The sequence below is a fragment of the Coloeus monedula genome (genome assembly GCF_965178545.1).
Source record: "Coloeus monedula genome assembly, chromosome: 8".
In the NCBI taxonomy this organism is placed as follows: Eukaryota; Metazoa; Chordata; class Aves; order Passeriformes; family Corvidae; genus Coloeus; species Coloeus monedula.
The window spans coordinates 25036145-25057162 of NC_138788.1; the positions used below are offsets into that span (position 1 = coordinate 25036145).

The 21018-nt window shown below is 48.0% G+C and overlaps 2 protein-coding genes across 4 annotated transcripts in view; one reads left to right on the forward strand and one right to left on the reverse strand.

The window, feature by feature from the left end:
* Positions 1-26: 26 nt before the first annotated feature.
* HPS6 (HPS6 biogenesis of lysosomal organelles complex 2 subunit 3) lies at positions 27-6334 on the reverse strand. The gene is made up of 2 exons (XM_082286289.1): positions 6210-6334; positions 27-5923 (listed from the first exon to the last, which is right to left on the reverse strand). The coding sequence occupies exon 2, from the start codon at positions 5920-5922 to the stop codon at positions 3469-3471; it is 2454 nt and encodes an 817-aa protein (XP_082142415.1). The 5' UTR covers position 5923; positions 6210-6334; the 3' UTR covers positions 27-3468.
* ARMH3 (armadillo like helical domain containing 3) overlaps positions 6223-21018 on the forward strand; it is a 124468-nt gene continuing 109672 nt past the window's right edge. Inside the window, exons 1-8 of one of the 3 annotated variants that reach the window (XM_082286293.1) lie at positions 6223-6594; positions 13483-13594; positions 14060-14116; positions 14241-14387; positions 16205-16312; positions 17159-17251; positions 18119-18193; positions 18863-18949. In XM_082286293.1, the coding sequence (XP_082142419.1) occupies positions 13493-13594; positions 14060-14116; positions 14241-14387; positions 16205-16312; positions 17159-17251; positions 18119-18193; positions 18863-18949 (669 nt within the window). In that variant the 5' untranslated portion in view covers positions 6223-6594; positions 13483-13492. Of the gene's footprint in view, positions 6595-6997; positions 7084-13482; positions 13595-14059; positions 14117-14240; positions 14388-16204; positions 16313-17158; positions 17252-18118; positions 18194-18862; positions 18950-21018 lie in introns of those variants that run through there. The other 2 variants (XM_082286292.1, XM_082286291.1) reach the window with 2 other exon arrangements.

Consider the following 21018-nt stretch of genomic DNA (forward strand, 5'->3'; position numbering starts at 1 on the left):
CTCTTTCCAAGGCTGTAATTTTTGGTATCAAACAATAAATGGTGTGTTTGTGTGCACTGTGGGATGTGACTGCGCTCCTCAGGTCTAGATGAGATGGAAGTACACAGGGGTAGGGGCATGGAGGGTTCCCCATTGCTGGCACAAGCTGAGGCTGTGCCTGGGACCAGAGGGCTCTTTCTGGCGTTCCCAAGTGTGCTCTGCCCACAGCCAGCCTATGGGTTGATACAGGACCACTGCTCAGCATCACCAACACTGGGTGATGTTCCCCTCAGTGGGCAGCCCTTTGCACCTCTGACTGGGTGAGTGCCAGGTCCCTCCCTGGGAAAAGCCACACAAAGAGCCTCCTGTCCATGAAGTGCCACCCCAAGCTGTCCCCAGCATGTGAGCACTTCCCTCTGGCAAGGCTGGTATGTATCATCTGTGGGTTTCCAGTGAGTTTATGGAGTGCCTGCAGCCCTCCTTCCCACTGCAAGATATGGTGGCACGGGTACTTTCTGTGCCCACCCCTGCACAGCCCATGCTCTACATGGAAAGAGCTGCATGTGCAGATGAACAAAGGGTGACTTGGTCTAGAGCCTTGGGGCAAGTTCAGGTATTGCTTTGTGCTGCTCCTTGGTACAAGTGCAGGGACCATCCCGAAAGCCGCGTCAGGCACAGGGGATATACGTGAGCAGCTTGACTCATTTCCTTTGTTGCAAAGTCCAAGTTTCTCTGGAGCAGAGTGAGAGGCCAGGCCAGCCCTCCACTACGTGCATCTGCTTTATTGCTTTTCCACTTGCATTCAGATCTAATTGTTAGTTTTTCCTCTGGGCATTATCTGAAGCTGCAGCAGCCTTGCCTCCTGCTGTCTCCCCCCAGCAGTCTGACTGCAGAGAGAGCCCTGCGCTTGCCTATCACTCAGCTGAATCTGTCCTTCAGATTGGTTTGGCCCCTGCTTCCCCCAGGGATGGCCACTTCCTGGTCCTTGGAGTGAGATATCCAGCACGCCCTTGGAAAACATTCTGCTCAGTTTTGTCTCTTGTTTTCCTCTGCCCTGAACCCTCAGCCTCCAGAATTCTGACAACTTCCTGCTTGTCTAGGGCCCACATGTGTGAGGCCCCAAGCCTCAGACTGTCCCTACTGCATCGTGTTCCCTGCTTCCTCTTCCCTTGCTGTGCCTCAGGGACACCAGCTCACACAGGACTGCTGCTGGCTTCAGTTTCCGCTTGCTAGCTTTGTGGGCATTGCTTCTTCCCTGCTCTCCCTTCTCTGCAGAGCCAGTGCTGGAAGGCAGGGAGCTTGACCCTTATTCACCATGTCACTGTGGCCACCTGCCCCCAAACCCAGCCCTGGCAATGAAGATGTCTCCCCGAAATGACTGCACAGCCTTTGCCAAGATGTGGGGCTTGCTCTCAGCAGCTCCCCATTCAGTGCTGCTCCAGGGCAGTGTTCCAATCCCTGAAGCCATGGCTCTAAGAGGTGCTTGGGTCCATCCATCCATCATGCTCCTCCTGAGCAGCCCTGGGAGGTGGGCGAGAGCAGCGTCAGGCAAGGCCAGCAGCTGCCTGGAGAGGAGGCGAGGAGAAAAGGACAGCTCATTACAAAATGCCCACAGCGGCTGCCACCAGCTCTCCTTTCAGGCCACGCTCCCTCCGCTCATGTGCACGGCAGCTGCCAGAATCGAGGCGGCTCCACTGTGTGAGAGGGAAACTCACAGCACCCCATGGCCACAGCACAAGGCCCCCCACAAGGAAGGGCTCATCAATAACAAGCCAGTCGCTAGGGAACCATTGCAGCAGTTCCTCTTTGCCAGGCCTTTTTCCACCACAGGGACTTTCCACAGCCAAGCCCTTGCCTGGGGGAGACCCTGCCACATCTTTACAGTGGTTTCACAAGCAAGAATCTCTCCAACGGCAGCTCTGACACTTTGTGACTGGCAGCAGGATTTCGCTGGGCCAGCCAGGTGCTCGCTGTTGCTAGCTTTCCTAAAAAATAGACGATTTACAGCTCTTGAGAAAAAATCCTCCCTTCCTCAACTCTCTGTTGGGCCCAGCCACAGCCATGCACAGCCTGGATGGCCCTTCCCTGTGGCACACACGCTCCAGCCTGCCTGTGCAGACTCCTGCCTCCATGGCTTCATAGTGGTAAGCAGCTGAGTACCACAGAGGGAATGAGGTGTCTGGGCATGCTTTCCGAGCCCAGCTGTACCAGTGGTGAGCCACGCTGAGCAGCACCAGAGAGATGAGCCTAGCCACTTTTCAACAGAAGCAAAACAAAACCACCCTCCTCCTGAGGGTGTGTACCCTCATAACATCCACCACCACCTCAGCACTGCTTTAGGAACCTTTATTTTTAAAAGGAGTCTGTCTTCCACACTTAAGACCACTCTCAAGAGGATTAATGCAGGTCAATCTCCCACAGCCCAAAAAGGCAACAGACAGTTCCTTTACACCACAGTCCAGAATGCAGGGGCAAAGCCACAGCCATGGTTTCCCTCCTGGTGGAGGGGCCAGGCACAGGGCACCCGAGAGAGGCTCAAACCTGGATCTTCCTGCACAGCTGCTCTCAAGTTACACTGATTTTGCAAACAGAGGCACAATATGAGCCAGACAACCCTGACAAAGCCCCTTTGTATGCAAAGGGCAAAGACAGAGGAGATGGGAACAGAGGGCCCGGGTGTCCTGCAGCATAATCCAAGCTTCCACAAAGGAAAGGGAAAGGCAGGGCCAGCCCCAAGCTCACACAGGCTGCTGCAAGCTTCTCAGCTCCGAAGAGAGTTTGGGTACTGTCTGGGACAAAGAGATAAGGGAATTAGGCTGCTCTTTTCAGCTAAGTAGCTGCAATCAGTCACAGCTACAGGATTGATCCCAGAGGAACTGTGGAGAGACAACGTGTGGAATGCTGCAGCTGCCAGCATGTGTGCTGGGACCCCCAGTGCCATGGAGCTGTGCCACACTGGCATTTAGCATCTGAGCCCAAAGCAGCAGGACTCAGTGACCCAGCTGCAAGAAACACGCCCTGTTTCTCACAGGCAGAGCTTGGAGGTACCACCCAACTCACTGAGCAGAGAATAGGGGGGAAAGACTGTGGGTATCCCTGCCTACCACTCCACCACCAGTACTAGAGGATCAGGAAAGTAGAAGTGGAGTTAAAAAGGAACCAAAGAAGCCAAAACCAAAGTGCTTTGGGCAGGGAGCAGTTCTGTAGTCCAGTAGTGCAGCCAGTGTTTTCATCTGCAAATGCACCCGGCATTTGCTCCTCCACTGGCACACACAATTGCACTTGCTAGGAACAGCCAGAAAGCCTGCCCTGGCTCAGAGGAGATCCCCAACCCCAGCCACCCAACAGCCTCTTTGAGATGCTGCTGCAGGGATGCTTTAGAAAGGAGCAGGCTTCCATACTGCCAGGACAGGTAGCATTTCCTAGGGTGGATGCAGCTTTCCCTTCCTTGTACACCCAGGGCTTGGGATCACATTGTTCTTCCCCCCTTCACACACCGTCATCCTGTAGCAGTGCTGAGGGTGAGGAAGTCCTTGCCATGGGTGGCTGAGGAACATCATCGTCCACTGCTTTTGAGGGGATTTTGTGCTCTCGGGGTGGGGTGGGAGGGGGGAAGGTGGTGCTCTGCAGGGCATCTGAGTATACGTCCTCCTGGACACTGGGACACTGCACAACCCTCTGCAGCAGTGGCTTAAGCAAGCCCACGGTCAGCTGGTTCCCCTCACTGGAGAAAGGCACTGGGTCCTCCTCCTGGGAGTGAGGGAGGTGCTGCAGGACCACGGTGAGGATGTCTGAGGCAGTGAGCTCAGTGGGGCACAGTGGCCACAGCCTGTCCAGGTAAGGGTCCAGCTCCCGGTGCTGGGCCAACTCAGCCAGGAGTGTGGTGAATATCTCTTTGTTAAGCAAGGGGCTGAGTTTGGAGAACTTCTCTGCCACCTCCACCACCCGCTGCCACTGCTTCAGACGGATGAGAAGGTGCAGAGCTTGCAGCACAGCCTTAGGCCTCTTGCTGCAGAGCAGCAGTTCCAGCTCCATCTCGTCATCTGCCTCACCATGTTTGTTCTTTCGGGCCAGCACTCCCAGTGCTCTCTTGTACAGCGGCACCCGGCCCTCTGGGCCCTCCTTGCTGCTGTATGACCAAGAGTTGCTAATGTATTGCTGGGTCAGCTCCACAAAGCTGGGCAACCACTTGGGTTTGAACCTCAGGAAGGAGGCGCAAATGAGCTCATAGAGTGGGACCATCCCATTCTGACCCACCTCCTCCAGTTGTGGCTGACACAGGACCTTCTTCCATACCTCTGGGGTGGCCCTGGCTACCAAGAGGCCGTCCCCATTCTGCTGCAGCTGCAGGCAGCTCCTTGTGGCCTTCCAGGCAGCCTTGGGGAAGGAGGCAAAGACAGAGTTCAGATAGGCCAAGTTGTCCTTGTCCATGTCAGACTGCAGAATGCGGCTGACCTCCTGCTCCACCAGCTCATTGCAGTAGCTTTCCACCTCACTCTCTGGGGCACACACCACACAAGTCTTGAGGAGCTCCAGGCTCATGTAGCTCTGCAGCTCCAGGCTCAGTGTGCTCAACAGCTTGGCATAGGTGTCTTGTAGGCCTCGGGCTGGCTTCTGCTTCTGGTGGAGGCTGTGCTGCAGGATGGCAGCGAGAACCACAGGAGCCTGGAATGCACCACCTTTCTTCAACTTCTCCACCGTCAACTTGGAGCTGCTGAGGCTCCTCCTCTGGTAATACCTGCAGGCCTCCTCAAACACCATCTCCACCAGGCATGGCTCAGGCCTGCTGCTGTCCTCAGGTTTGGAGAAGCTAAAGCTGTAGATGCCAGTTTGAGTGAGGAGCTGGATACTGTCCTCCTCTCCCTGGGACTCCAGGAAATGTACCTCTTTCATGCTCAGGACTTCCTTTTCTATAAGCCTTCCACTGTTCTGGTCTACAAGGTACACTACTCCAGCCAGCACACAGGCCAGGATGCTGCCGAAGGTCTTCAGCCGGACAGGACTCCCTTGGGCCAGGGGGCCCCCCTCCAGGTCAAAGATATGCCTCTGTGTCCCATCTGGCTCCACCACACTCACAGAACCCTTTGTGCTCACCAGCAGCAGACCCCCACTGTTGGACACAGTGGAGGTGTGAATGTCCAGAGGTGCGAAACCTGAGAGAAGGCCTACAGAACCCAGCAGGAGTTTCCTGAAGTCTGACTCGCTGCTGGAGTGCAGCACCTTGCTATGGATGAAGCCTGAAGAGGGGGCTGTGATGGTGAACTTTGCCTTCTCTGGATGCCAGATGAGGAGGAATTTGGAAGTGGTGGCAAAGCCGGCAGCAGCAGCAGGCACTAGGAAGATGTGTTGGGGGGAAGCCAGGACCTGGTACTCGGGGCTGTTGTGCAGGACTATCCTCACAGCGCCCAGCCGCACGCCTTGCTCCCCCACCTCCAGAGCACGGGCACAGACACAAAACCTGAAGGCACACTTGCTCATGTCCGAGTGAACACCCAGCGGTGGCCTCTCCTCACACCACACCAGGCTGGCTCCCTGGCTGCACACGGAGATGACTCGTGCCCGGGCACCCTGGCAGAGCTCCAGTGTCTGCAGCAGCTGCCAGCCCAAGGCCACCACAAAGTGCCAGACTTCAGTCCGGCCATGTTCCCACACCACGGCCAGTACCCAGGAGCCCAGTACCACAGGGCTCTGCAGGAAGAGCAGTCCCACAAGAGCTGGCTGGGGCGGCTGCCAGGTCCTCTCCAGGTCGGCTCCAGCGATGCTGTGGCGCTGGAAGGCCACCACCCGGGGCAGGGTGGGCGGCCGGCTCTTCTGCAGGAGCAGGAGGTGCTGCCCGTCGGGGCTGGACTGGACGTGGCTGGGCTCTTCTCCGCGGCACAACAACTCCCGCAGCCAGTGGCCTCGGCTGAAGTCACTCAAGTCGGAGACCTGCCGCAGCTTCATCCTGTCAGAGACAGCGTGCACCAGCGCGAGCCGGGGCACGGAGCCACAGCCGCCACCCAGTCCCCTCCCGGAGTCCCGCCGTACCCTACTCCCTGGCGCCCTGCTCCCTCGGCCCTCTAGGAGACCCCCACGGACCCCTCGGGCACCTTCCCGCCGCGTCGAGCCGGTTCCGCGGCAGCAACTCCCAGGGACCGGCCGCACCCCGAGCTCCCCGCACACCCAGCGCCGCCCGAGAGGACTCCGCGCTGCCCCGGGCACTCGCGGGTCCCCCTCCCGCCGGGACCCACCTGCCGCGGCGGCGACTGCCGACCGGGGCCGGGGCCGGTGGCAGCTCCGCTCGGCGCTGCGCAGTCACGGGGCCGCGGGTTTCCGGGCACAGCCGCTCCGCGCCGCCCCGGGCCGTCCCGCTCCTACTTCCGCCGCCGGCGCGGGGTGCGCCGTAGGGCCCCGTTCCGGGGACGACCCGCAGCTCCCCGCAGACGGCGGGGCCATTAGTTACCGGTGTGTATGTGTGTGTGTACGCGTCTCAGTCCCCGAAGGGCGAGCCGAGCTCCAGCCGGCCCGGGGAGGAGCCTCTCCCGCCCGCCCCGCCTGTGGGAGCCGCGGCCGCGCGGGGAACCGGCGGGCGCACGCGCGGCGCCTGCGCGGTGTGCGGGGAGCGGCTGCCCGCAGGTGAGTGCGGGAGCGGCGGGGGGGACACGGGACCCCGCCCGCGGGGTCGGGCGCGCCCCCGCCGTCCCTTCGGCACCGGGGGCTCCGCCGGACCGGGGGCTCCGCGGGGCCGGCGCGCTCCCCGCCGCGAGGGCCGTCGCCGGGCACCGGCACCCCGTGCCAGGGCCGCTCGCTGCCCACCCGGTTAGCTGCGAGAGCGGCCGTACGCAGCCCGTGCAGCGGGAGCTGCTACTCATCTCCCGCCGGTAACGCCGCGGTGCCCCGGTGCGTGCCCCGGGTGCCGGCCCCGAGGAGGCCTCGGGGCCTGCCGCAGCCCAGACCTTGGGCTGCTCGTGGGCCTCGCTGTCCCCCGGCTGCCGGGTGGTTTGGGTTCGAGACAACTCCTTCTAGGAAAAGAATGAGTGTTCGCTGATCGTTCCAATTACACGGTTTCCCTCACGCTTCTCCGAACACTTGTATGGGCAAAGCAAGGTGGAGCAGCAAACAGTGGTAAAGCAGTGGGAGCTTGCAATGTTTATTATGCTGAAGGCAGAGGCACTTGCTAAATGAACAAGCTGCGGCCTCGGTCAAACCCTGTTGCGTATGTCACTGTAAGAAAGTTTGCTCCTTAGCAGAGACTGTAATCTGAATATATGATGAGAGCCAATTAGGGTGAGCAGGTGGGTGGAATATGTAAAGCAATGAGATAATCTGAATCATTGCGATACGTGGTGATTGCAGTTCACCAGCTGTTTGAGCTCTAGCAGGAAATGTGACAAAAATGCAGAAGAGGAATTTCGAGGGGGGGGGGAAAGGACATCAGTTTGGCTTTCCCGTAATAAAAGGATGATCCACTGTGTCATGTGTGCAAAGAGATATTGTGGGCAGGGTATATACAGTGTAAAAATGTTAAACAGTTATTGGCTAACATGCACAAAAGGAACAGTGAGGCTTTAATGAGCTGCTGGGCTAAGCACTCATCTGCTCCCTTCCCCTGCTAACACACCAGGCAGCTATGCAGACATCCGTCAGGAGGGGAAGGGTCAGCCTGTGCTCCTCAGAGTTGCTGAGTTGCTATATTCTGGCTCCCTAATTTTTTTTTTTTTTCTAGAACTTACACATTTTCATGTTTGCATTTTAATTCCTGCATACTTGCACTGCTGATGGTCTGTATCTCAAAAATGTTACCCACTCTGCAGCTCCACTTTTCTTATCTTGGCATGACTTTACTGTGCAGCTTCTTAGAACATAGCAGCTACCTCAGAAGTCAGAGCCGAGGTCATGCAGCTGCACTGTATTCAGCATGGGCCTTGGATCCACACCAGCAGCTGAAACCATGGGAAAAGGGCAGGGGAAAGTTACAGGGAGAGTGTTTTTCTTCAGAAGGAAGGCATCTGAAAAGATCTGCAAGTGACATGAGCTTTTAGGTGGGAATGTAAAGGCAGTGCGGAATAGTTAATGAAAAACTGTGTGGGATGGGTTCTAAAGGGCTCGAAAAGTGAAAACGCAAAGTCATTTTCTGACATGAGAGAGCTGGTCATGATGGCCAGGAATACAGAAAGAAAGTGTGGTGAAATGAAAAAATTACCTTGTATGAAAACGGTGTGAACAGATGCTGGTGGAATCATGCAGCGTTTTTCTGGATGGACTTGACAGGAAGAAGCAGAGCTAGTTGGTGGTGTGAGGTGATGGATTGGGTGTTACTTTAACTGGACAGATAGAAATTAAATGCAGCTATGGATGGAGTGTTAAAATCGTCGCTCAAATGTTGCTCTTTTATATCATTACTAAAGCAGGTGCATTGGGAGGTAATGTGGCTGTATTTGCATTAGGAAGCTGCTTTTCCCATTTTTCAAGGGGGCAAAAATAGGTCAGCCAGTGGTGTAACTTTAGACTGTACTATGTAGAAGCACATACACTGCTCTGCTCTGAGTGGGATGGAAGGAATTTCTAGTAAAAACATATATACTGTGACCATGCTGGAGGTTGTTGCTTTGTACTGTAGAAAGAGAAGTAGGATCTCGATGGGTTTTTTGTCATCAGCACACCCTCAGAATATGTTTCTCATTACGTACTGCCTGAAGGCACCTGGACATTTTGCTGCATGGATCCGAGGCTTGTATGCTGTTACTGTTTCCCTTGTTAGTGGGTTGAGCACCTTACAGTTGTAGAGGAAAGAACAGTTTGAGCAGTTTTTATTCCAATGGACAATATACAAATGAAGTTGTAAAGACTGGATGGAATACAAAAGCAGTGTGGCTGCACTTGCACAAGCTGTAACTGCCAACCCAAGAGTTTGTGGAGAATAAGCTGCAATAGGGCCTTACAGCAGAAATTTGGCCATGATGGTTGCTAAAGCCTTGACAAAATCTAGCCTGCCCGATCTGTTCTCCCTCTCTTTGTTTTTAATAGTGGTCTGCTGGGCTGCTGGTGGGTGGTCCTGGGGGTTTTAGTAGAGGAGCTGGAACTAGGTCCAGGCGCTCCCTGTGCACTGGGATTCATGAACTCTTGTACTGGGTGCGGGTTGTCTGTTGCTTCCAGTGATGGATGAGCACTGGGACCTGTGTTGTAACTGCCTGTTGTTCAGCTCCAGTATTTACTCTGCAGATTCATCACATGGATTAAGTGCAAGTTTTTCCTGGTACTTCACTGAAGAATTTAATGAGTACTTAGCTTGTAACACATTGCTTTAGAAGCTGTATGCTAACTTTTAGACAGGGGTTTATCCCTGCCTCTTGCAGGATTGAGGCAGTTTTTGAACAATTTTTTTTTATCTTGAGTGATGTACCTGCAGAACACCTTGAAAGGCAAAGCATGATCACACTGAGTCCCAGGTGCATACACTCAGGGAGGGAGGAGGCAATTGCTGGCCTTGAAATGTTTGAACAGGTGAGTCCAATCTTAATAGCTCTGGCAAGTCAAGGGACTTGGGGTTCTAAAAGCAAAAATATCTCAGTTCTTATTCAGAGTCTTTATAAATATTGATTGAGGTTCAGAGCTTTGACATTAACAAATGAATAAAGATCACATCATTTGCACAGTCTTTTCCAGGTAGGGAATAAATGGTCTGCCAAGCAAGTCACTATGTGAAAGTACAGTTTTGTGTCATTTGTATTCTTTTTGTCTAGCCAAGAAGTGTTACAGTATATTTTGTGAGGGGTCCACAATGAAAAGAATACACTTATTAATGTATGGTTGCATGTGGGGGTTTTATATGTGCATCTATAATCTTGAAAACTTTCAGGTTTGTTAGCCAAGGTAATTGAATGCAAACTGCTGTGCTTGATGGGCTGCATGCAAGATTACACAAGTTACAAGTTTTGGAACCTGATGGTGTAGATGTGCATTAGTGTTATCCTCTCTATAGTATTTTTGCTGTTAAAAGACAGTCTGTGGAATACTGATAAGTCTGTACAGGAGCTGAGTGACAACGTGGAGCCTTGTGTAACAGTTTTCAATGTGCACAAGTCTGAGTAAATCTCAGACTCAAAATACCAGGTTCATTTTCCCTGTGGCTGCTCTAACAAAAATCTAACAGAACTGTGTTCATTGGAATGTCATATGTTTGGTTGGAATCTCTGTTATGAGTTCCGGAATGAAACAGAAAGGAGGTGGATGGTTGGATGTGCTCATCCCTTCCTGACTGGATCAGCTGATCTTGGGGTTGATGAGAGATAAAGCAAGAGTATGCCTGAACTTGTGTCTGCCATGGCTTTTAACTTCCTGCCTTTGAGCTGCCAAGACTCGTGCTCTGTCAAGTTTTCTTTTAGTTCCAGATGAAGCATCTTGAATCTTCTGCTGCACAGCAAAGTATTTGTTGTTCTAAAAATCCCCATGTGTGTGCTTCTCTTGGCCCTGAGGGGCAGTTCTCCTGTGCAGTCAGTGAATACAGCAGGATTCACTTAGCAGCATGTGTTAATGGGAATGACCTATTGACAGAATAAATTATCCATTTGAACCTAAGATGTGGAAAATGCACTGATGCTTTTTAAATGTGGTGTTTAAAGGAAAATTGTTAATTATATTCAGTGTCGTTGTTTTCATAAGCTGTCATGGCATTATGATAATTTGACACCTCTACAACTTACTGATAAATGTTTTGTGCATTTAGCTGTTGTTTTCTGCAGCTGCCTGGAAGGTCTCCATTAACAAAATGCAGTTTTCTGTTTGTCTTTATGACATCTAGAAAATGTAATTGCGTAAAGTGAAAAGAAAAGACCATTTGTATGGCCTGATCATCGTAGGTCATGAAACAAACACAGCCTAATAAAGCGTTGGCATGAAAGGCAAGGTTTACGTTTCTCTCCTTGCTCCTCCATGCGCTCATTTGTAGAATGGAAAATTATAAACAAGAACATTATTTAATCCTTGCCTCTAGCAGTTGTCTTTGTATGTGCTCTGTGCAGCTTTGGTTGAGAGAACGTGAATCCTAAGTCCCATTTTGACAGAGACTAGAATTTCCACATGATCGTGCGATCCTTCTGGTGCTCACCCTTTGTGTCTTGAGGTATTTCGATTTTTCTGTCTTTCTGGAAATGTAGGAAAAGGGTTAAAATGCAGGTCTGTAAGTCCAGGGACTAAGCAGAGCTTATTGATCCCCTCCTATTCACGTACACATTTGATGTGAGAATGCTGACCTAGAAGCACGGAGAGTTAGTTTATTAGTTTTGACATTGGGATTCGTTAGCTGTAATTCAATTAGAAGCACACTGATGGATGTGTTTGTATGGTGAGGCCGGCAGCTGTTTTAGGTTCAGAAACTCACAGTTCTAGTAGGAATTTTGTTTTGTGCAATCTTACCCAAGATTTGTATTCCAAGACTAAAAGTGACATCACTCTTGATTTGGCTTTTAATAGATTTCTCAGTGTTTCCAATTATGTTTCTAACTAGAATAATGTCTTATTTCCCACGACAGTTTAAAAATAATGCAAGGTCTGTAAAAGAGAAACTATCAAGATGATTGAATAATGTTTTCTGTTTTGTTTGTTAGTTGGAAACTTTCTTCCATCTTAGTTGGATACATAGACCTGCTAGGCTACAGGAATAATTTTGGTGTTTACAGAAGGTTATGGTGCAGTGGTTGCTACGTTTTCTTCTGTCAGTGTGTCTTGGGGCTTTTCCCATTCTCACCCCAGCCCATAACCAGCCAGCTGGTTCCCTTTCTAGTGGGTAGACAGAACACCTCTCTGCCTATGTAAATGTTAGCTTTTCAGGTGTGAGATCTGCTGCTGTCTGTCCTACCCTTTCCCATCCAAGCAAAGCTCCTTCCCTTTGCACCTGAGGTAGGGTCTTTTGCAGCAGCATTGTTTCTTCAGGCCTAAAAATGTTTTTCTGCCACATAGAACCAAGGTTTATGGCTAAAGGAGTGGATGTTTGAATAACTGACTCTGGAAGCCTGAGAGTCCTAGCTGAGAACATAGTTGTAAGTCAGCTAAAAATTCTCTGTAGGGGAAAGAATGTAAAAGAGATCTGGAACTGGTATTCAGTACTTGATGGATCTTGGTCTCTGAGGGAAAGACAGATCTAAACCTGTTGTGGAGGGGGTTCAGCCAGTCTGGGATTGAGGCTACATCCAAAGTTATCTCCATGGCTGCCAGCTCAGAAAGCTCTGGGGTCCTAGATTCAAACAGTGAACTTACCTCTCTGTGCATAATTTATCATGGCTGAGTGCAACTACCACAAGAGCCTGCCCATGTTTTTGTGGAGCATGACTTACGTCAAACCTCTGTGTGTGATATGCTGTTGCCACGTGTGTAATTACCTTTGGAGGTATGGGAGAAAGGCTAGGTGCTCAGGGGTATGAGAAGGGATGGCTCTCCCTTTCTGCTGAGTACTTCTGACATGCTGCAGTGATGGAGGAGGTTAGAACAGTGCTAAAGCTGTGATGCTTGCCAGGAAAATCTGTGATTGCAGATAAATGCGTATTTGCGAGGTCAGAGTAGTGCTGCATTTTGTAGCATCACACATGAGGCTGAGAATATGTGGCAAGTTGTGTGTTCTGAGTCAGCCCCTGGAGTGGGTTGTCTGTCACAGAAGGCTCAGGACCGCATTACTTTGTGTAATGGTTCATTTTGTAATAAGGATACTACTTTTTTTTTTAAGTAGTATAATCAGGAAGACACCAGTTAATGATAGTAAAACTTCTTTGCCTTTTTAGAAAACCCTTTGCTGTCAAGTGGATTATGAAATTCATCTGTTTTAAAAAAGAAACCTCTGTAAAACTTGTCCCCTGTCTTCCATCCTCCTCCCAAAACTGAACCACATGGGATGCTTTTGAGGCTGGGGTTCCTCTCTGGCTTGATTTGCAGAGCAGCTGGAACAGATAAGGATGCTAAGGTGGAGAGGAAGTTGTGAACAAGGGTGGCAGGAGTGCTTTATGGAGGCTTTCCTTGTGTTGGATGCCACCTCAGAGTACAAAAGCAGAATTTGAAGTGCTTTGGTAGGCAGCAAATTAAACAGGTAAGAGAAGACTTTCAAATAATTTCAGGAGCTTTTTGTCACCAGATGTCTTTGAGGCTTCACCAGCATCAGAAAAGACTGGGTACCTATTTGATATCAAGTATCACAATTCCTCCAATGAGATTAAAAATACATAACTTTTCTAGAGGTAAACTGCATTGGTCTGGATCATGAATCAGTTTCTAATAGAGAAGAATTAAGAAAACTAATTATTCTGTTTCTGTCTGTGTGTGGGCTTTTGCATGTCTTTGAAATGGGATGTAGGACTAGATGGGTCCTTTGATCTGATTTCTTATCTGATATAGTTACAAATGCCCCTACTTACAGCTTGTGAGAGACTGTTAGTATTTCAGTGCACTGAAAAAGTCTTTCATGGTTGAGGCAGGCCAGATATGCCTTGGAGAAAAGATCAAGTTTTCTGAGCCTTTTTTGTCTGTTCTTACCTTCAGGGTATACAGCATGGCCCAAACGGAGAAAAAAGGTGGGCTGCTCCGGAAATCTTCAGCCTCCAAGAAGCCATTGAAAGAGAAAGTGGTGTTGATGTATGATGAAATTTTCACGGTAAGAAGTTGAACATCTCTTCTTTCTAAAGTGTTGTGTTAAATTTTCTTGGTTTAGTTTATGCCGAGGGTTTTTTTCAGTGGATTTCTCTCCTCAAGGTAAGGCCTGCACAGTGAAGGCACATGCTCCAGGCTCTCCTACTGTCATGCAGAGCTCTGTATTCTGCTCTCTTCCAAAATGTCTCCTTGTCCTGTTGGTACCAGAACCGTACCATCTGTGGGAAGTCATGGCTTTCCCAGTGTTTCTCACAAAACAATTCAGAAAATAAACAGAGGCATCCCAATTGAGAGCTACTTCTGTTGGTCCTTCTTTTTTTTGGGAATCTGTGTAGCCAGAATTCTGCACTGTGAGACCGCTTGGTCATCCAGCGAGTGATGCTGACTCTGAGCTACCCATGATATAGACATTCTGTAAATTCTGCCTGAATAATTTATTTGCCCTCATGCCTGTTCCTTTTCCTTTCAGACAGAGGACCCCAGTAAAAGCAACCCTAGGTTTTGGGAGGAGCTATTTCTGATGAAGGTAACAGAACGTGAACATCCTGTTGCTGTTCTGCCTATGAAGTGGCACACTGTCAGTGCAAGGACTTCTGTTTCTAAGGTGTTGGTGATGTGTAATGTGCATGAACTGCTTCTTAACCTGACAGGTCAACCTGGAGTACCTAGAAGGCAAGCTGGAGGCTCTGGATGGGGAAGAATTAATGAAGATAAAAGATAACATCAACTGCTTGTTTCAGCACTGCATCCAGGCCCTGGGTGAGGAGCACCCAATCAGAGTGGTGAACGCATTACAGGTACCACACTGGGAGACAGGGAAGGCTCTCTTCTGCTTCTGATGAGGCATTATATTTGTTGCTGGTATCAAGCACCTTGTGCTTGTTTCTTTGCTACTGAGAAGAAGTAATGTCTAAGGAGCAGTTGCTACTTACTGTCTGTGGAGGTTCCAAACGTTCATAGTCTCCTTACTCTTGGCAGAGCAATAGAGGGTTTCAGAATTCAAGAGGATCTGATGGTGGAGGATGAAGTGGATGGCAGTGAGGAGACAAAGGGGCTTGTTCACATTGCAGGCTGTCAGTTTGGGGTCTCAGAAGGCTGTGACCTTTGTGTTTTAGGCTGTGTAGCTTTTGTGTTTTACTTTCTCCTCTTCTCCCTCATTTCAGCTGCCTTCTACAATTTCCACATGGGTCAAAATGAAATAAAGCTCTGGAGAAGTTAGTGTGAAATTTACGCAGGATATTGCCCCACCTGGACACTTCCTAACTGGAAGCTGTGAAGAATTATCACCCAGAATTAATAGCCATTTTTGTGCAGGTTGTTCCTTACCAAGGCTCTGCTGTTCCATATCTTGTATGGGAGACTCCCCTCCTCAGTCTCGATATCTGATGTTACTAGTTCACAAGCTGATTCTTACCGTTTGGTGAATGCATTTGCTTCTCTTAGCTTTAGGAGTACAGGATATGAGATTCAGGTTTGGAGAAGTCATCTGTAGGAGACATTGGAGCAGCAGTGAGCTGGGAAAAGTTGATACAAAACAGAATATTTACATCTTTGACGTACAATCTTGCATTGTTTTATTGTTATTTTTAGAATTAGTTTGAAAGGGTTCTATTAAAGTTTTAGTTATAGCTACATAGACAGCTTAGGCCAGCCCCAAGTTGCTAAACTTGTATCCAGACTCTTGGAAGAAGTTAGGGCAGGTCACAAGAATCCTGCCGTTTGCATGTAAATAGGAACCAGGTAACACATCCTGAGCTCAAACTGGGACAATGTTCCCTTAATCAGACTGTGTTTATGAGGAAAATGATCCCAAAGCCAAAACTTATTTAAGGAATCATTTTTTGAGAATGAGCATGGTGACCAAAGGTTTGTTTAGCCCAGTATCTGTTTCTGTCAGTAACCAAAAAAAGGATGTCTACCTTACCTTTTTGCTTCTGTATGGTTCTAGAGGTCTGCTAATTTCATCAGGTCTGTTTTGTCTCCAGCTTTATCTGAAACTAATTACTTCTCACTGGTGAACTTAAGCTGGAATCTAAAACTGCATTAGTTATATTCCTGCTCATTCCCCTCTTCACAGGCCTGAGAGGTGCCTGATGACAAAAGTCACCCCAGACATTTCCCTCTCTTAGGACAAATTAGTCATTTGCTGCCCATAAATTTTCCAGAGAGTCTGCTGGAAGCATAGTGTGCTGATACCTGTGTATTAGCAGTGATCTTCAAGAACTTGGTATGAAGCAGTAATTAAGCTGCCTAATAGACTTAGAGCCAATTTGTTTTGTTTTGTTTGATGGGGAGCTTGGTTCTTGTTGTTGACAAAGACACAGTTTATTGGTCTGACTTGGTATAGCAGTGTGGTCACCAAACAGAAATTTGTGCTCAAACAAGAAAAATAGGGACAAATACATTCTTCTACAATTTTTAATGAGTTGTCATCATCCAAGATCCTCTTTAGAAATGACAGGGCTGGAGGAAAGGTCAGACAAAATGTATGGCTTCCAGGCTGGTGGTATTAATTTCAGTATCTGCCAGTGCTAGGAGATGGTCATGCAGTGGGTTTTGCTGTTGAGTTGGAGGAGTTGCCTTACATCTCACCTTCTGTTTTTTCCCTTTGCAGACTTTGTGTGCATTAATTCGAGGTGTCCATCAGAAGAACAAATCCACTTCTGGGTTTGACATCATCAACATGCTTGTGGGTTTTGATAAGGCAGAGCTGTGTATGAAGGTGAGGCCCTGGCAATGTAGTGGGAGCAGTTTGCACAGCAGCTGTGTTGCAAGGGCAGTGAGTTGCAGACAGGAGTGTCTACCAGGCAGCAGCTTTGCGGGGAAATATTTGAGACGCTTACTAAAAATAACTCTCCTGTACCTGACAGTAGCACAGACATTTGGGGTCCCTGGGTTGGTTAGTAATGGAGCACTTTCTTTTCCTTTAGTTCCACACTGTGCAGTCACTGTGGTTTAGAGACCTTAAAGCTAGAAAAGACTGTCACAGGCGATTACTACATAGTATTGAACCTCATACCTTGTGCTTAATCTTTATCTGATGGTCATACCCTGTGTTCTCACATTCCATCAGCACATGTACTTTTTTAAACTTACTTGATGCTCTTCACTGTAAAAATGTTGAGTTTGGGAAATGACAAAGTAACCAGTGATAAAGCTGAATTGTTGTTGTATCTTTCATCTCTCTACAAGAGTAGCAATTTTTCTTCTCTGTAAAAATTGTAGTCCATTTGGGGAAAACATTAAGTACTAATTTGCCTATCAGATTTCTAATCATAGTTGATATCTGTATTGTTAACTGGAGGTGTGCTGCTTCATCTAGAGAAAACTCATGGGAAATGTTATGATGTTATGCCAGTAGTCATTAAACTGTAGTTAACACAAAACAGTGTTGAGAAGTGATAGTATGACTATGGCCTGTGTAGAAGTAGTAATGGCTCAATTACTGACTTTGGAATAACATGGCTTTTTACTGGTGCTCTTCTTGAATCTTCCAGAAAGCTTTTTATAAAAATATTTCAAGTAATTTAAAATACTGCTTTTGAATAATGTGACTATGGTTCTTTAGAATCTGATGGAGAGCTTGGACTCCCTCCTCTGTGCAGAAGGTTCTGAAAGCCTCAAAAGCCTGTGTCTGAAGCTACTTCTCTGCTTGGTGACAGTAAGTACTTAACAGTTATATAATAACTTAAGGGCTTATATGAGCCACATCTGAGGGATGGAACTGTTTCAAAACTTGAGCAGAATGCTGCAGTGTGAAGCTTAAGAAGGGGAAAGAAACTGTGAATGAGAACAAGGGCCAGTCCAGAATACGCCTGATGGTTCTAACCAAGATGCCAACGCAGACTAGCAGGCGCTTTTCATCCTGTGAGATAGGTGCAAACTGGGGCCAAAGGGGAGAGGCAGGGGGAACTGTCAGTTGGATTCACAGGTGTGGGTTTTTTAAAGAAAAAAGATATTTAAGAAGTCTCAGATAAATGGAAAGAAAGGGAGAAGGGTTGAGAAAAGACAAAAAGTGTGGAGTAGACCAGAGTGGTGAGGATGTGAAGAATGAGGAGGTTGTAATAAATGGCCACTCATCAGCTCTTGGAGATGGTCAACTGTGACCTATTTTGACTGTGATAAGAGATAATTGGGAGTGGGGGAGGTCTTCACTGCCCTCTTCATGATAAGATCTTGATGGAGCATGTGTGGCCTGTTTTTCATTCTCTGCCTGCTTTTTCACTCTCAGCCTGCAACAGCTGATGGCTGTTGTCATTCATGCAGCTGTGTAAAATACCAGCGTGTGGAGGAACAGGGAGCTCTTAGTCTGTGCGTGGTGCTTGGCAGAGAGAGGGCAGGCAGGACAGATTTCTTTCACTTCATGTCTAGCTCTACTGCTAGTCACACCTTGACTTGCTAAGTGTGAGATTCTGGGTAAATGTGTCCATCTGGGAGCAGAACTCTCCTGTTCCCAGTGTGTGCCAGAGGCAGCTACAGCATGGGTGGAGGCTTTGGGTGAGATTTTAAAACTTGTGTTTGTACTCAGGTGACAGATAACATTAGCCAGAACACCATCCTGGAGTATGTGATGATTAACAGCATATTTGAAGCTATTTTACAGGTAAGGGTTCTTCCTTCTACTGCGGGTGCTCTTCCATAGTGAGAACTTTCAGTAATGTGTTTGCTTTTCAGCTTTTTCAGTGCAGTGTAGTTCACTGGCACTGTTGTTGCTTTTATTCATAGCTCAGTCATATATATATATTTTGTAATGCTCTCTCCCCTTTAGTCTGCTGTTTTTAGTCACTACTGACTATTTAAAGTATTTTCACTTGAAACATTTATGTACAGTTAGAATCTGAACAGATTTCTGGGCTAATTTCACACAGAATTCCTGTATTGGAGAAACTTTTTTTCAAAAGGCAGTGAGGATATATCAAGTTTTTTTCTGCTCTTGGATAAATTATACTTTTTTCAGTGGAACTGAGCCTTGGAGAAACCCAGAACACTTGCACAGGTAATGCTGGTAATTCACTGAGATACTGTCCAATCCTGTTGAGAAACATACACGCCCTTTATGCCCTGAAAGCCTACGTGCATCTTTTCTATGATAAATAAGCTTCTCTGTGTGCAGAACTCCCCTGAGGCACTGACACTCCCTTCACCCTAAATATCGTCTTTCAGATAGGACATAATTTGCTCTTGCACATACATTTCATGATTCTGCTCTGTCTGAGTCACTGCAAGCTTCCTGAAGCAGGCTTGAACAGAACAGTGTGATTGTTTATTCCAGATCCTGTCCAGCCCTCTGAGTCGCAGGGAACATGGATATGATGCTGTTGTCCTTCTGGCCTTGCTGGTCAACTACAGAAAGTATGAGGTAGGTGTTCTAGGTAGCAGAAACATCACTTCTCTCTACTTTATTAATTTAGAGTGGCCTCTGGATTATGAAGGCAGCACACAGTGCAGTTTTTGGCAGTGCACACTGTAGCATCAGGATGTCAGCACAGAGCTGCAGAAGCTTTGCAAGGCAGCCCTGTTATGCTCCCTGTGTCTGTCTCTGATGTATGTGTATAATCAAATGTGTATGATGTTCCTACAGCTTGTTCCATGCCAGCATGAAAGAAACTACCTAGGGAATTTACATTTCCTTTGTGGAAATAGTCTGAGGAAGGTCCTTTTGGAAGAGTTACTGTTGTGCCAAACCACGTCTGCCTCTGTGTGTGTGTGTGTGAGTGTGAGTGTGTGGTTATACATAATCTCCAAAGTAAAATGAGCTGTCAGTCATCCTGGGCTTCAGACTGAATTTGTGATTCAGAACCCGACTAGCTGACTGAAAGAGTACAGATCCCCAGAAGAGATGGTGAAGCTGTGACCAAAGAATGAACTGAAACATCACAGCTAGTATTTCCAAGAGAAGTTTCTCTCTGTCTCTTTGATGGATTCCTCTTTGAGGAACTTTATTCATCATCGTCTTTATGTTTATGGTGTATTCCTATTTTTTTCCGTTACTCATCAGCTTGAAAAAGAAACATTTTGAATGTCAGAATAACCGAATGTTGGCTTTTCTTTGTATGAGGCATGATGCTTTAATGATCAGGATTTTTTTTCTTCATAAATAGGAATATCTTAATATACTTCAGTAGGCAGAAAAGAGGACAGTTCTGGAATACCCCCGCTTCAACAGAATTACTAGGAGGGAGCAGGTTTCAAAACCTACCTGGTTTTATAATAGGTCTTGTTTTGAATTATGAATAGGCCTAGAGAATATGCAAGGACAGGAGCTACACTTGGTGTCAAAGTAATGCCTGTTAATTTCTCATTCCTGTCAATGATGTCAGAATCATGAATTGCAGGTTCTGTTCAGCATTCTGTGCTGTGGTAGCATGGAACAGGAACATGGAGTTTGATTTTAATATATGGCTATGATGGAAAACTGTTGGGAATTATGTAAGTAGGGTTACTTAGGAGGGCAGACTGGGAAGACCAGAGGTCTCATTGCAACATTCAGACAAATGGTGGAGAGCTGTATAATCCCATCCCTGAGGCATGGATTGCTGTGGACTGTAGTTTATGTCCTTAGTAAGGTAGGATGCTGTGAGTGCACATTGTCCTTGGCTCTTTGCAGTGGCTTTCTGGGGAGTACTGAGTTGGGGTCGAGTGCTTTGGAGAACACTGTCTGAGGCATCTTGAAACTGGGCACTCAGAGGAAGGTGTGCTGATGTTTGAAAAGTGCAATCCATACAACCCAACTGAAGCAGATATGTAGCAAGGGGAACTTCAGCTTGAGCAGCTCCTCTGGCAAGGCTGAAAGCTACTCCCACCAAGGTTTGATGGGACAGCTGCCCAACACTGCCCTTTGTAGCAGCGCTACAAGCCAAGCCTGTAGTAATGCAGCTACAAACTTTGTCCTTGAGTAGCTGCTTTCATTTGCTGTTCTCTGGCCCTTAGAGTCAATATGGTGGTTGTCTGGTTGTCAGTGGATTGTAGCACACTTGCATGCCACAGGTGCTCTGGAGTTCTCTTTTTAGTTAACTGGCACAGCTGAAAGGTTCTCTTTCAGTCTGAACTCCATTGGTTGCTAAGTTGTGTTTCCAGCTGCTTAAGAAAATCTAATAAGGCTCAAAATTCATTAGCTGACTATGATTTTGTGTCTGGTTTTAGTGTAAATACCAGTGAGTTTTGCATCAGGATGTTCTTTCATAGTTTTGGGACATGAATTTTGTAATCTTCTCCCAAATTCTGTGGAGAGTATCTCTTCATGTTGTCATTACCAATGTTGCTGAGATACTGGCTTGCTTATTAATTTCTGTTCTCAGGATTTACATGTCTTTACTTGGAACATTTAAAGGGATGCCCCTGACTGAAATCCTAATAATTTTCAGAAGTTGTTCCAACTATATACTTATTCAAGCCTTCAGCTATATTTTATGCTTTTTTTTTAATACT

Excerpts from the sequence above, each read along its gene's own strand:
- HPS6 (XM_082286289.1), bottom strand. The coding sequence starts at position 5,922 with ATGAAGCTGCGGCAGGTCTCCGACTTGAGTGACTTCAGCCGAGGCCAC.